At 43.6% G+C, this 16,178-nt stretch overlaps 1 protein-coding gene across 1 annotated transcript; it reads right to left on the bottom strand.

Annotated features, from left to right (window-relative positions):
* Window positions 1-1,756: 1,756 nt before the first annotated feature.
* LOC109522642 (protein hinderin-like) lies at window positions 1,757-16,129 on the bottom strand. The gene is made up of 11 exons (XM_019881378.1): window positions 16,029-16,129; window positions 14,856-15,112; window positions 14,675-14,775; window positions 14,391-14,506; window positions 10,201-10,331; window positions 9,145-9,500; window positions 8,801-9,019; window positions 8,276-8,371; window positions 8,090-8,169; window positions 7,352-7,460; window positions 1,757-2,147 (listed from the first exon to the last, which is right to left on the bottom strand). Exons 1-11 carry the CDS (start codon window positions 16,081-16,083, stop codon window positions 1,916-1,918), a joined length of 1,752 nt encoding a protein of 583 aa, XP_019736937.1. The 5' UTR covers window positions 16,084-16,129; the 3' UTR covers window positions 1,757-1,915.
* Between the last annotated feature and the right edge of the window lie 49 nt (window positions 16,130-16,178).

The following is a 16,178-nucleotide window of genomic DNA, read 5'->3' as shown; positions in this document are numbered from 1 at the left end:
GGGGGGGGGCAGGCGGGCGGGCGGGCACCCCCCTCTGTTGTGGTCCGCGGATGATCACCGCTCCTGTCTTCAGGACCGTGCCTTCAAAGCACTTCTTCGAAGAGGGAGAGACGACAGCTCCTATATTGACCAAGTGATGTCAAAGACGGACTTTTAAACGATTTGTGTTCCAGTTATTTGTCGCTGTGTTTTATTGATTTGTTTGTTTGTTCAGATTCATGTATTTATTTATTTATTTATTTGTGCCGTTTGACTCAAGATCTGAGCTCTCCTCTTTGTCACCGAGGGGGTCTTGCTTAAAAGTGCCACGCATCGCATTACCTCTTCATGTGTTAGGAGTCTCCCAAAAAAAAAAAAACTGGATTGGTGATTCGATTTCCTGGTTCCGATGAAAATTTGAACGCAGCGCAGTCGAGCGACTGTGTTCCGAAGCCTTATGTACATTTCTGTTTCGAACTTACGGGAGATAGCTTTTGTTGGTTTTAAAGGGGAACTATGATGATTTAGCCGACTTACTACACACACTTATGCAGTTTATTGTATATAATAGGAATGCGCATATCAAACCTGGTTTCCACCTTATCAAAGATAAAAAAAGAAAAAATAGAGAATCAGGAATGAGTATAATCGGTTCCTTTTGAAAATGCAAATTAAATGAAAGGTTTTTCTCATGGGTTTGATTTTTCATTTTTTTTTTTTTATGCATTCTCTCATTTAGTGCTCACTCATGAACTAACTGTACAATCAGACGTTTGCCTTGGGATCGAAGTGAGCTTCTGCAAAGTAAAAGCTGAATACTTAATGAAAAAAAAAACATGTGGCGTAAAATACTATTTTGGTCCTAAAAAGAATAATTTCACTCCTCTCCTTCCATTTTCTGCGGTGTATCGTTTGCCAGAGCTCTGATCTTGTTCAACTGTGTTTTACCAAGAACAAAAGTCAATGAAATCTGCACTATCCCATCAAAACAAAAATAATTTGGTGTCATTTTTATGTGCTGTGACAATTTTTTTTTTCTTTTTTACAGTGACTGGAGAGGCATCATGTGGTTTAAAAGTAACTATGGAGATGTAGTTCGCAATTTCAGCACATATGGATGGAGGGGGGGAATGAATGTTGCATAATTCAGCTTTGCCAGGTTCCTGAAGATCTCAGCTTCTGATAGGCCGATGCGCTTTAGGCTCCTGCCTCCGACTCTCAAGAAAAAGACTGCACCAATTTCTTGTTCCCTTAACTCCTTTTTTGTAATTTTAAAATGAATGATGCGTCTCCGCTTAGGCCAATAATAAAGCACAGTCTAGAATAAAGTCTCCCGTCTGGCGTCATGATTTGCGTTGACCACACGGGAAAAACAGCTGCTCCAAAGACTGAATGTGTTTGTGGACTAATTTACAAATATTCCACAGTTCATCGAGGGAGACTGTTGCAGCCTGAATCAACAGCGGTGCCTTGAGATAAGAGTTTCATTTGTTCCTCCCCACCCCAAATGTATTCATAAGGAAAATGCTACAATGTTTACTTTGTAGAAAATTTAGTGACAAAAGTGAGAGTGGAAAGCATGAATATCATTTATGTATTAATTGTGACGCCGCCTGGTGCACGTGACTTGGCCACCAGGGGGCAGTCATGAGGAAACACGGAGACTGACAACTCTAAGTGACTCGGTACAAAGTTATTCTCTTCATTTGATGTGTAGTTTGACAGTAAACCAACTTACCCCCTACAGAGGCAAAATTTCAAAGAAATCAAGAAAAAGTACCCGAAAAATGACGGTTTATTTGAATTGAAAATACAAAGCACATAACATGATTTCCCTCAAAAGCACGCCGATCTCAAATTGAAAAAAAAAAAATCAAGTTAAGACAGCACAGTCGACATTAAGCAAGTAAAACTTTGCATGTTTCGCTTTTTCTAGTCAGCAAATAAAAAAAATATCCTCCAATATTTGGCTTTCTTCCAAGTCCTGCAGGCAATTCAGACGATAAGGCAAAACCACGGGGGTACGCAGACTTCTGCAGATTGGTTTGGGTGTCGTGAGGGTTGGCCCACGCTGCGATGATTTGAGCCTCCGGGAGGATGCTTTGCATTGCTCATGCGCTGCAATGGGACTCAACTTATCCAGTAACTCGACAACAGAGAAGTCCAAACTGGGGGATTAAAAAAAAAAGGAATGTTGCCGTTATTTGATTTAATGTACAGTACTTTCTTTCTGCGGGGCGCAGCTCGATTCAAAACAGAGCCTGACAGATTCCAGTGCAGTGTGGCATCATTGCCCTAACAACCAGGAACCAAACACAACGCCAGACTATGAAGCTTGGGCAAAACGCAAGCAAGCTGGAGGTACCGGCCCCCGAAATGCAAATGGCTAACTTACGCATGATTAGAGGGTGCTGACATATCGCCAACTTCTACGACATGACTATAAAAACACATGACGATACTGCTTGCTGAATGACGGACCGATCTCTACCGAGCCAAAAGCACACAAGTGCACCATTTCTTGTAGGTATGAGAGGGACAAAGAGCAAGAGAACCCGCCGCCTTCTCACCCGGAATAGAAATGAGGGAATGCGCAGTGAAATAAATAAAGCAAAACAAAGAAGATTAGGCTAATAGAGATTCAATCCCTCAGTCTGTCTGGCTTGATAAATTATTCAACGTACACACACTGGAAGGACAACCGTTCCAAATACAAAACATGAATTCTTCAAAGCATGCTCCGCTGAAGTTGCTAACATAATTCTCTGCTCGTTTAAAGCCGCATCCATTTGCATCCCATGCAGCGCGACGCACAGCTCCCCGAGGGGAGGACCGCGTTTGGCACGCGCTGGTTCTGGCATCCCCAAACGCCGCGCCGGGGATCATTTAGTACCCGGCCACAAAAAACTTTTTTTTTTTTTAAATTGTCATTTCATTTGCATTTATCCATGGACAAAATGGCCACGTCAACCGCGATTGTCGCTTGTCGCTTTTGGTTTTTCATCCACCAGCAGCCCACAAAAGCAACAAATAAAATAAACACTTTTTTTACAAGCTGCCACACGCGTGTCACTTATGATCAAAAGATAGAGTGCATCACCTGTGTTGTTTTAACATTTTGACATTCCATTACTTTGTAAACTCCCCTACACAAAAAGAAAAGCTGTTGCATTGACTCAATTTGATTTGCTCAAGTGGTTGCAAGAAGGAAAAAAAAATCATCTGGATCCAGATTGATTTTTTGTTCAGTCGATGTGTCGTCTAAGTGATTTTATTTCAACAAGTAAGCAAAAATACTTGAAATTCTCTTATGAATATTGAACTAAATTGTGAACATGTTTTGAGTGACAATGGAGGGTCAAGTCAGCTGTGGGAGGGTAAACGTAAAAATGAATACATTAAAAACACACACACACACACACACACACACACACACACACACACACACACACACACACACACACACAGCGAGAGACATTACCCTCAAGGAAGTGAATGTATTTTCCTCATTTGGTTTCCTGCCTGTCAACAGGCGCAGGAGAGAGTGAGCAAAAGTGAGTGACTGGCAGAGAGAGAGAAAGAGAGACAGAGAGAGAGAGAGATGGCAAGCAAATGCAGCTTTGTGGATACAGAGGAAGGCAGAGAAGGGAACATGGGGGAGGGACTTTGGCTAGGTTCCGTCTCGCGAAATGTGAGAATTTGCATTTTTATTTGTTGATTTATTTAACGGACAGGGCTCTCAAACAGCCATCCATCAACAAACGACATGCTGGTAATGAATAATGCATCACTTAACGGCGGTCACAATCTATAACAAGGCGTGGGGGGTTGGGGGTGGTGGTGCTGGGAGAGGGGGGGGGGTACAGTTTGGTCAGAGAGGTGCGGGAGCGTGGGCGGGTGGGGCGAAGGGGTGGCATAAGGCAGAAAAGAATGCCAATAGAGATTCGGAGGACTTCAACTGTGTACTGGGGATTTTGTGGCTTTCCACTTTGCGGTGCAGCCAGATATTAATACACCCCGAGGGACTTTCAGAAAATCTGTCACTGCGGCTTGCGTTCTTGGGGAAAGAAAAAAATAAAAGAAATCAGCATGGGCAAGAGCAGATGTTCTGTCAGTCAATGTAGTCAGAAAACAGCACGTGTCTGTCCTGCTTGCTCAGTGCAATTTGGCTAAACGATCATATCAATAATGGAAGAACAGAACGTTGACTGCAAAGTGAGCCGCAATTAGTAGGACTACCTCTGAGCTACCCGTCTGTCACACTCCAACAAAGGAAGAGTAATTTTTTTTTTAATGCTGGTTAACTTCTTTTTACCCATGTATGTCAGTTCGAACTGTTAAAAATCCAAATGCATGACACTGGCTCGTCACCAGCAACGTCTCCAAAGCGTGTCCATCACGTCATCAGAGGGTGGCTCGTCTTTAGGGTCCCCTCGCACCTGTAGTTCGTTTAAATGATGATGAGTATATGCGTTATATTGCCCTGTTATGAGTTTTTAATGACATCCTCCTGAGAAATGACACTGTGTGTGTCTGGTTTTGTTGGATTTTACTGCAGCTTTGATATGCTGGATCACAGTATTCTGTTGGCTTGTTTGCAGCACCGGGTGGGCATTAGTGCTGGCGACCTAGAGTGGTTTACAACGCAATTTGTCTGACAGAACTTTTTGCATGAGCCTTGGGTGTTCTGAGTCCCGCACTGCCTCACTGTCGTATGGTGTGACGCAGGGTTCAATTCTACGGCCACTGCTGTTTTCATTGTCGCCGCTCCTTTTGGGTTCCATCTTAAGTCAGCATGGTTATTTCCTTTCACTGCTACTGCGGATGACTGTCATATCTATGGTCCGCTGAGCAAAAAAAATACGCTTTCTCATTGAGGCCACTTTTTTGGTGCCATTGGTAAATCCTGCTTCTTTCATCTTACGCAGCTAGCTAAAGTAGAAAGTCTCCTTTCTCAACAGCGCTTTGAAACAGTAATTGACACTTTTGTCACATGTTGGCTGGATCACCGCAATGCACTCTATTTTGGCGGCAGCCAATCCTCCACCAAATGGCTCCAGTTGGTTCAAAATGCTGCTGCTCGCCTCTAGACTGGTATTCGTGAGAGGGAGCACACATCTCCTACTCTGGCGTCCCTTCACTGGCTCCCTGTACATTTTAGAGTTATTCTTAAGATTATTTTTAAGATTTGTTGAAAAATATTTAAATGGTGTCGCCTCACGTTGCCTCTCTGAGCTCCTCCACCTCGGGTCTGCGGCGCAGACGCTATTAGAGGTACCGAGGACTACGCTAAGGCTCAAAGGGCATCAAGCCTTTTCCTTTGCCAGTCTCTCTCTTTGGAATGACCTCCTGCTAAACATTACGCAAACCCACAACAGCAACGGGAGAACCTCTGAACTGTGCGGCAGACGTACTAACAACCTGTGAACATGTCACCCAACACTTCCATATTGTAAGTACAAAAAAAAATGGATTAATTCTTTCTATGCAGCTATTCAATACTCCTCCAATTTAGTTTGAAATATGTCCACGTTGCTCTGCATGCCTCTTCGCTTGTAACTCTCACTGCACCCTTTCATTAAAGATAGCCGTCTCACCCTGGTGCCCTTAATTCATTTGCAGTCCAAACAGTAAGATAGGAGGGAAAAAAAAAAACTGTAACGGCCAAAGCGTATATCCCGCATGTCAATTTCCCAACCAATCAATAGCGTGCGTGTCATGGCAGGCGAGATGGAAATGAGATGGAACTGTCTCATTACTAACTGGCACAGGATTCATGAAAGGATTAATAAGGTCACTTCATGTTAACTCGAGCTTTGTTTGGCAATTTGCACATCGAGACCGAATGCTTTAAGATCAGATGGCCCAGAGGGTCACGTTGTTGCCAGGTAAAGTACCTTCACGCACCACGCAAAATGAATTGTCAAACACCGAGCGGTGTCACAACAATTGCGGACCATGCTGCAAGTTGCGATAACATGACGGCAATGATCACACATTGATATCATCACAGGTATTTTTTTTTTGTCCTCTTCTTTATGCTGTTCACGTTTCAATATCATGAGACCAGGACGACACCAAACAAATGATCACGGGGGCCTCGGCAGCGCGAGGCTTCAAACAGGATGTTCTCAGAGGGATGTGGCCCGCTGAGCTTTGAGTGTCACAGTGTGTCATGTCATTGTGTTGCAAGAGAGCGACAGAGACTGGAAAGTCTCAGAAAGGCCCAGAAGTCGACAGTACGTCCTTGGAAGGGCACGAAGACTTTTCGTGAGTCGTGATGACGCTCTCCTTATTTGTCTCGAAGAACCTCATGTACAGCAACTAGTGTATCTCTTGACACCTAGCACGCTCATTAATGTTATTTTTGGGGGAAGAATATCTGATAGTAGAAGAACACGTGCTATGTCCAAAAAAAAAAAAAAAAACCATTAGCAGTGTTGTTTTCAACGTATTCATACAAAACAAATAGTCTACACAAAGATATATTTTAGTCATGCATGAATTCAAAGGGGGGAAAAAAAAAGTTTTTACCACTTTTGGTAAAGTTGCTTGTGTGAATGGCAGCTGCCCTCAATATCCTTATGAGACCGACCACACATTTTTTATTTGGATCAATATTACACCTGCTTCAAATTTGCGCCTGGCATTTTCTTTTGGTGCAATGCTCACCGGCAACCCCCATTCAAACTTGCTTTGAACGTCGCTGCCGCTCGCTTTCTCTGTCTCATTACTGTTGCAGAGAAAGGAGGGAGAGTGGCGTGTGTGTGTGTGTGTGTGTGTGTGTGTGTGTGTGTGTGTGTGTGTGTGTGTGTGTATGTGTGTGTGTGTGTGTGTGTGTGTGTGTGTGTGTGTGTGTGTGCGCGTGCGTGTGCGTGTGTGTGCATCCAGAAGTCTGTTCAATTACACCTGCTGCAAGGTCCCTGCCAGGCGGACTAATGGAACGCAGCATGTCTCCTGACAGGCTGGCCGCAGTGCTAGCTAGCCCAGTAAAAGCTTCATTTAGCATCTCACAGCCGAAAAGTTAGCTGAACTAAGACGTGTCATAATTTACCCCGGAAAACTGAAAATCGGCAAAACTCAGTTTAGAATGCGATACAAGCCTTTTCTGTTCTACAACACACTAGGGCCCTGCCAATTTTGGTCTTTACTTTTGTGTTGTCTGACCATTTACAGCAGTTCCATTATACATTTCTTAATTAATCGGCCAATGAGTCGGAAATCTCTGTGGGAGAAAGCCATACTAGCCACAGTAACATCAACACCAGACATGCACAAAGTCTTTGACCCCCCCGTCAATTTTACGGTTCTTTATGCATCTGTTGTTAATTTTTCTGGGTGTGCAAACTGTATGGTCCTGGCAAAAGGTTACCGATTTTCAGACGTCTTCGGAGTCACAGGCCCCGCCGTGAGCTCCGCAGGGCTTGCAGGGAACTCGACAGGGGATGTGGCTGTGTCCTTTGTTGATTGCACTGGAGCATCTGTTGAGAAATGTAACAGCATGATGAAGGTGTTGGAAAGCCAGGGAATGTAACGCAGTGGGTATTGGCATGGACAAGAAGACTGACAACGACAACACCTGAGGGGGCTCACCTCTAAGATAAATTAACATTCAGAGATGTTATACCAATCACTCTTGGCAAGGCTCAACCGACAAGTTTGTGTTTCTACGAGGAGATACAGGAAATAGGTACGGGTGGCTTTCAGCTTTATGTCTCTGATGACGGGAGAGTAAAATTGATTCTAACTTCCGAAACAATGGGGGACTGTGACACAGCAGCAGTTTCATCGAAACCAGCGAACACCATTTCATTAACAGAAGAGCAAATACGAGCTGAAAGCTCTTGTTGATGACATGGATGTTTTCACTCTTTTCCTGACTGGCCTTGACACAAAATAGCTGGCCGCTTGTCAAGCTAGCACTATGTCAATTACTATTTGGCAGCGGTGCCACCTATTTGTTCATCTGATTATCCCTTAAAAAACGTAACAGCCAGATTTGCTCAGTCACCTTCCAAGTTTGACTTGTGCTGACCCTTTCCCCAAACGATTTCTATGCGAAAAGTATCAATATGACGTTTTTTTAATTGGAGAAAAAATGGCAACTCACCACAAAACTGAAGATTTTTGTCCAGCGGGGCAGTTTGTGAACAGTTGTCATGCACGCTTTGTTGTGCAGGAGGATTCGTTCTGTCACACACACACAAAAGACATCAGACAGTATCGGCAAATTTCATAAACAGGACTCAGGAATTTAATTCTGTGAAAGACTTTCATATTGAGCTACTTGGTTTACCCGGTCGGGAAATCTTGGCCGCGAGGGGGGTCTGGCTGTGACGTTTCATTGTTCGCGAATGAGCTGCTGAGTTTAGATTGGCACGCTTCTTGAAACCTGACATGAACATGAGAATAAATAGAAATGACGAATTGATCATTATATACTATGACTCAGGATGTTTGATAACACTTTTTTTTTTCCAGATCGACACTAATACCAACTACCGCCAAGGAGGATTTGTTCAATGTCAGATGATTTCTTTTTTGTCTTACGTATCGATGGCTGGTATCAGAAGCCTCCACCCTACTCGATACCTGAAAATAAGGCCACTATCAGCCTGATACTCACCCGTTCCTAATTATACCAGAGCTTTTCATCATTAAGTATCTATTCTTTCATTTTTTTTGGACTGCTAATTTACCTAAGAAGCAGTTTTGGCAACGTGGAAGGGAGGGGGGGGGGCACCAAACTATATCAACATTTCGTAACTGTGTACTCTGACACTTGGAGGAATTTTTATTTTTTTAGGTTTTTGGAACCAACCTTTTGCAGTCAAGACGTGACTGGCACAGCTGCTGATTCTGTCTGCTGAGCCGCTCCTCCTGATCAGCCAGACGTGTCTGCAGCTTCTCTCGCTCCAGCTCCAGCTGCATCTTCTGCAGCAGCAGCTGCTGCCTCTTCTCCTCCCAGTCCCCGCAACCAAGTCGAGGGATGGTCGAAGGTTCCTTCTTCCCAGCGGCAAAGTCATCCTCGCCGTGGGGCCTGTATGGAAAACTGTGCATTACTTGTTTGAGAACAGATCTTTGATGTTTTTCAAATGAAATGTCATTCGAAAATCTGTAAAATCAGAAACAAAGTGCGGGTATACAGTTTCAGAACAACCGTACCTTTGGCTAAATGTGCTCTCATAGCTTCTCTCAAGGGAACAGCCATTTGTTCGACGTTGCTGGACGCCATAGCTGCCGTCTTGGAAAGGCCCCTGATTGTGCTGCAAACCGAATTCTCCCGTCTGAATGTGATGCCCAATGATTTGCTCACCGGCGCCAGCTGGAGAGTTTTTGCTAAAATAGGAAGCGGGCGTAGGAATATTGACAGCCGGCAAGGGTCCTCTTCTTGCGCTACTTCTCCTGTGCGCTTGAGGGTGATGTGTTTGAGTAGCGGCAAGACTGAGGTATGAGCCATCAAACAGTAGGCCATTAGCCCGGCTAGTAGTTTCACTAATGGCTTCTTCGCTGTTCAGCAACTGGACACATAAGAAAAATAATGAATGTGTTTTGACCAACTTCTAAAAAAAAAAAAAAAAGGCATGCGGTGTTTCAGCCCACAGACAAGGCTGTTGTAGTTTTATAAGCCATACAGGGTAATATAGAGCCGGCCATAAGTGAAACTTGTCAGCGTTGAATGATGAACCCTTCACTCAATTTGCGCAGAAGTGAGGGTAAAAACGCTCCCCGCGCGCATAATTACAATGGCGTGAGGCGTACCATTACGCTTACCATATCCTGTTTAGACCTGACAGAGGCGGCAAGATTAAGAGGCCAATTTTCCACTGAGCATTACTGGCAGGTAAACCAAGGTCAGGCACATTATGAGATAAACATAAGGAGGAAAAGCCCATCTTATAGTTGACTAGGGGAGGGAGAGAGTGACTCATTTGCTCAGGGTCAGGGAGCAGGCAAACACCCATTATTCAGAGCCACAGTGGGACAATGAGGTTGGCCGTGTCATCTATTCTATCTCCAGATGCTTAGGCTGAAGAGTGTCTTCCTTTCTCAAGTGTGACCTTGAGAGAGTTTTACCGTGGTGTAATCATATCGAACCAAGTGACTTCGGGGGGGACTTCTACAGTCAATTGATATGCATTATTTTGGCGCTAAGCCATAAACGAGCTGTTGCGTGAGGTCTCAATGAAGCCTTTGGCAGCGCAAGGAGTCTCGACGTACCTTATAGTGAGCTTGGGCTTGCGCCTGGCTAAGCTCAGCGATGGACTGGTTGAGCTTCGTTTGTTGCTGAGTAAGGTATTGTTGGTAGAGCCCAAGAAGCTCCTGACACTCTCTGTACTGCCGCTGAAGGCCTGAAGCACGAGCAGTTAAGGGAAAGTCATAGTCCGAGCAAACATAACCTTGAGTCCCCCTTGCTGGGATGAGACTTTAAGCTTCGGTATGGGGTCGAAAACTAACATGGGCTTTTATGGTCCTCGTGAAATAATAAGAACGCCATCATAAAAAGTCTGTTTAACCGTCACGCCGGTGTTGCTTTTCAAGACGTCTGCTTTAAAAGGTCACTTGATGCAGATCAGTCAATTTTGTGGGGAAAATCTTCTCTTTGGGGGAATAAGTCTGACAGTGGCTATAGTTACCAAAAAAAAAAAAACCCTCTCCCGCTACAGTTACATGGTTGACCGGGAAAGTACAAAAAAAAAAAAAAAAAAAAAGATTTTTTAAAAAGGGGCCAGAAAATCAAAGTTTGTGTTCTAGCACAGAATTTTCACCATCTGGTTCAATCCATGCTGCGCTGAGCTGAGCTGGGCTGCGCCATAGCCGGCTCGCTGCCAGACAGAGACTTGGCAGATACGAGAAAACTAATCTGGAGCGGAACTACTGCTGCGCCCCAGGAGCCCACTAATGACAGTAGCACCATCGCACCACACCAGCACATGCAAAGATAATGAGTGTGAGACACACAGACAAACTCATACATATTCAATAATCAACCTCCGTCTTACTCTTGACTTTCTAGGAGGCACGCAAAACACACCGAGGCACGAGAGCGTAATTTCCCCACCTACACGAACACTCTCACACAAGCGCCACAATAAAAGCAAGTCGGGCGCACGCGCGCACACACACACACACACACACACGCACACGCACACACACACAAACACACACACACACACACACACACACACACACGCACACACACACACTCCCACCCAAGCTGACCATAAAGTGTGTTTCCTCCAGGCCATATATTTTTATGATGGTGGCCCTGCTACCCCAGCTGATGAGTTTCTCAGCATCCGTTTAAAAAAAAAAAAAAAAAAAAAAAAAGGACCAGATATTAAGAGGAAATCAAAGTTCAAAGTAGAGTCGTATTGGGGAAATAGTTGGCAGAGCACTCCATAAGGAAACGCTTTGCTTGTTCGAGGACCTCAATCAGGCTGAGGAAATGAAACAGAGGCAAAGGAAAAGAGCGGGTGGACAACTTTGAATTGAGGACCAGACACAAGACAAATGCGAGGCAGCGGCTTCCATAAACATTGAGAAATGTGAGGAAACACATTGATTGAAGCCTCCATCTAAGACCAAAGACGACTCGCAACCCCCCCCCCTCCACCGCTGCCCCCCCCCAGCACTGATAGTGTCTGTGAAAGTCTTGCTGGATGAAAGGACATCACAAGGACATCACATCATGTAAACCATTGCTGGGAGGTCTATTTATGCAGCATGAATACGGAAGGGTCTTGCAGGGGAGATACTGATTATGCATCCGCAGCTACACACTCGCCACGGGCCGAGATGGAGTGTTGTCGTGCGGCGCAAAACGCATGCTGTTCACATGTCAAAACATTAGATTGAAAAGAGAATTTCCTGTGATTTCTTACACTTGCCAACAAATTGTTCGCCGTGACATAAATGCACAATACAGTACATCGGGTTGAATACAAATAGTTGGACGAGAGACGGTGCACAACGAAGAATGTCTTGCTGCCCCCACAGAATCGTCTCGCTGTACGTGAAGTTAACGCATGCTAATATGGTGATGGGGGGGGACACGCGGCCCCTGGACAACAAGCACTCTCGGCAATCTGATCCAAGAAGAGCAATGCTAACTAGATTCCACTTCTGTGCCAGATGCTACAAAAAAAAAAACAGGCTTTCTCCACATCTTTGGACATCAGCCAAGGACCAAGTACAGTACTCAACAGGCCCGTGGTTTACATCGCAGTTGCAAATTGCCAACAATGACTTGCTCCTCCCCCTTGCTCCCAAAATACTCAAAATCAAGGGCTTGGGTTGAAGAGGCCTGTCAAAGTGATTCACTGCCCTGTCAGGTTGAGGCCCAGATGAAATTATGAAATCCACTTCGAGGAGGAAGAAATTTGCACAGGAGGGGGAGAGAAAATTCCAAAGCCTACTTAAGCAGGCAAAATCAAACAGATTGAGTCTGAAGAGGAGCGTAGGGACAAAAAAAGGGGGTGGGGATTAAGAACTAGAAATGTGTTTGTAAGGCAGCAAGGATGGCGAATGACAGCTTGCATAGGGTTAAGTTGAAAACGGCATCGAACCTTAAGAAAATGGGGGTCACGGGCAAAAAATAAAATAAGCAAAACGTAGCAAGAAATATGAGATTGATAAAGTAAATTCGGCTTTTACTTACTTTGTCGGGCACTATCACCGCGATGACCTCCGCACATAACAACATGCTTTAATGTACAAAAACCATCGCGTCTTTCTGGAACAAATTCATTTCACTTCGAAATGTCAAGCGAACGCCCAAATATCAAGGTTGCTCTTTCCCTCTCTCATCCTTGGTGGCTTAGAGCTAAAGTACAGCCCAACATTTCTTACACCCTGTCAACCCTGAACCTTGGTTAGATAAGATAAGCTAAGGCGTAATGGAATTAGATTTGACAAGCCTCTCATTCAGCGTGTTTGCCTTTGGTGTCTCCTTAACCTTTCTGCAAAGTGCCAGAACCTTATCCCCAAGAAGTACGTTCATGACTCTTGCCCACACTTCTTTTAAAAGACGACGTTACACCCCCCACCCCCCGAGGTGCTGGGAACCTAACATTTTTCTCTCTCAAATACCTTTTAATGGAGTTTGGAACTTTGGTGTAAATGCCAAGTCTGCAAGCCTGAGCACATTTAATTGAGCTGTGCCATCCTGATTTAATGCACTTCCATTTCCAATCATACAATTTACCAGCAGGGTCAATTACTCTTCATATTTTGCAGCAATTTAGCCTCAACTGTGTGTGAACCTGAGTGGAATTTTAAGGAAGACAGCAGAGCGCATAAAACATAATAAACGTTGTTAGCCTCAAATTAGTGAATAAAGAATATTGCGGCTTTCGCTGCGCGGTGAGGAAATGACACCCAACGTGCAAAGTAAAGGTTACAAAAACATATTGAAAAGACACACCAAAGTCTTCTTAGTAAATACCAAACTTAATAGATGCTTTCGAGTTTGGGCCATTGCTCCAACCGTGAAATTGATTTTGTGCACAAAAGCAAATAAGCTGCAAGCGTTTACAAAAGACAACTGTGGCAGGCGTCAAAAAAAAAAATAAAAAATTGAAATGAATCTCCCCATTTGTCTGCCTAGGAATTCAAGATTTGCACAAGGCTGTATAACGCCTTACTCTGGACAACAGTGCCCCCTGTTGACTTCCTCCGACACAGTCACGCGTCGCACAGACTGACGCAGCCACCAGACTTTTGATTAGTTGCACCGGCGCAATCTCATTAGACAAGGAGCCAAACGTTTTGTTGTCATAAATATACAAACACAAAGCAAATACTAATTCTCTTGAGCTTCGGTCTACATGCACCTAATGTTGTAGTCACAAACTGTACAAATCTGTCACCTCAGTACATCTGTAGGATTTAAGAAACGGGTGCTAACAGGCACAGAGAGACATTTTTTTCCGACATCAAAGATGATATGGAGAGATTATTTCAAGGTCAGAATGATCTGCCTTGAAGAATACCGTAACTGTGACAACATATCAATTGCAGTGTTCGAATGCACTTGAGATGCAAGTGACTTGACTTACGCGAGTTTTTCAAGATACAACCCGTCATTTGCGCGAGCTTTTGCTTTAACTTGCGAGCGCAAATTTGATATACGAGCGCCGTATGATGGCGGTGAACTCTCCTCGACTCACTTCACAAGAAGCAGAAGTTTGGCAAATAGTGAACAATTGGGGGGGACTTCAGTTTAATTGCACTCCCACTTGAAGGTTACTGTCAAACTAGACATAAAACAAAGAGAATTAAAATTAAAATCAAGAAAATTGCCTCAATTAATGCATTCTATGCTATCTGTGAATTATTTTGGCAAAAGAGGATGTGGAGGATTCAGACTTACGGCACTGGCATTTTGTCAATAATATCTGAAAGGATACTTTCTCTTTCATGTGCTATAAGCATGTTCTGTTGCTCGAGTTGTTGGATTTTGCTTTCAAAATTATCGTGTTCATCTTTGAGGCGCTTCACCGACTCTTCCTTCTCCTCACTCACCCTAGGGAAAAAAAAAAACAGGAGACAATAGTTTTCAATATTTAAATGAAATGGGAGGAAAATGAAAGGAAATTTTGCTTTTGCAAGAAAGCAAAGGGCACGATGGATTTAATTTAAATTGCCTTGTAACTTAAACACACAGCGGGATCAGTCCCATACAGCAAACTACCTGGCTAGCTCTTCAATCAGGTTTGCAATGCGTCGTTTGTCCTCAGGACAGAGGTCTTTCAAACCGACTTGGCTCTGTGCACTGCTACTTCCAAATATGATCTAGGAAACATGGGTCATTTTCACATTCGGGTCACCCGTAGGAATTACAAATAGGACAAAAATAATGACAAAAGCCTTACTTGTGAAACGGGGGGTATCAGACCTAGCGTTGGAACAAGGGCGTTCTCAGTCGTTACGGAAGCAAAGGCAAGGGCAGACGCATTTTCCTTAACGTCAGAGCTACATTGATCATTTTGTACATAGCTTTGGGTTGTGCCGCCTCTCCTTAATGGTGTGTCCATCTTGCAGTCAGAGATGCGTCGGGCTTGCATCTTGGTGTTTTTTTTAATTGAGGTACTTATACCGCTTGGTTTACAAGGGACCACTTTGTCTCCTCCTGCGATTGGAGAAAAACATTTCAGATCATAGCATTTACAATAAAAAATTATCAATGTATTTAAGTTTTATTTTCCACTAAAACCTGTTTTGTTGCAGAGCGGTGCAATAAAATTACTGCTGCTTAAAATGCTCAGTCATTGTGGCTAATCATCATGATTACAATGTGGATCAAAACAATCCAGATTAGTCTTTTGAGTATAACAGCACAGTTCTCGCTGTGACCAAAATGTCACGACTAGTTGAGTTTCTCTTGCACAAGACACTTGACTCCAAAATCTGCTCCCTGTGCACTGGCTAAGCTTCCCTCTGCTCCCAAGTGTCACGAACGGTGTATGATTGCAGCATTAACTACTGTGGTTGATTAATAAATGGAGGACTCTAATTGTGTCAAATAAATGTGTGTATATCAGCCAAAAAATGACGTGCATTAAAAACAGTCTTCATAAATTGACGAAAACAGCAAACAGGAATACAGTACTACAAACTTCAATATAGACTCACGAGTAAAGTATATACTTGTACAATCCAATCAACACAAGATGTTCATTCCAAAAACACTACAATGCTTAGTTTTAAACGACAAAGGCACCATTAATCACTATGACATGGTTATTATTATAACGTTGTGTTTTGCAGGAGTGTAGAACTGAAATGAATTATCAGGAGAAGTGCTTTTTATATTTTACCTCTTTATTTTAGAAAAAAAAGAAAGCATACGTAAAATCCATACAAAATTATAAACACATCGGACGCAGTCCTGTTTCCCTGTAGCGTGGTTTATTAGGTCTCTTCTTTTGATACTTGACTCCTAAATAAGAAGTAGGTTGCTGTTTTGTAAAACACACTTCATCGTGGGGAAATGCTGGATAAGAACTAACGTACTGGTAAGCAAATAAATGAATAAATCAGCCTACCACTCTTCGTCCAAAGTATTTCAGATTTGGCATTCCTTTTTTCAGCTGCCGCCATGTTGAAACAACCGCCGCAAGTGACAGGGAACCAAACCTTGCAAAGAAATTGTAGCCCCGCCTCCTAGTGAAATATGAAGATCTGATTGGCAAGTC

Source organism: Hippocampus comes, unplaced genomic scaffold, assembly GCF_001891065.2.
Source record: "Hippocampus comes isolate QL1 unplaced genomic scaffold, H_comes_QL1_v1.1 scaffold68, whole genome shotgun sequence".
Taxonomy (NCBI): domain Eukaryota; kingdom Metazoa; phylum Chordata; class Actinopteri; order Syngnathiformes; family Syngnathidae; genus Hippocampus; species Hippocampus comes.
This window is presented reverse-complemented; position numbering and strand designations above follow the sequence as displayed.

Excerpts from the sequence above, each read along its gene's own strand:
- LOC109522642 (XM_019881378.1), bottom strand. The coding sequence starts at position 16,083 with ATGGCGGCAGCTGAAAAAAGGAATGCCAAATCTGAAATACTTTGGACG. Across the intron at positions 14,776-14,855 it reads TGATACCCCCCGTTTCACAA|ATCATATTTGGAAGTAGCAG; the intron begins GTAAGGCTTTTG and ends CATGTTTCCTAG. Across the intron at positions 14,507-14,674 it reads CTGATTGAAGAGCTAGCCAG|GGTGAGTGAGGAGAAGGAAG; the intron begins GTAGTTTGCTGT and ends TTTTTTCCCTAG.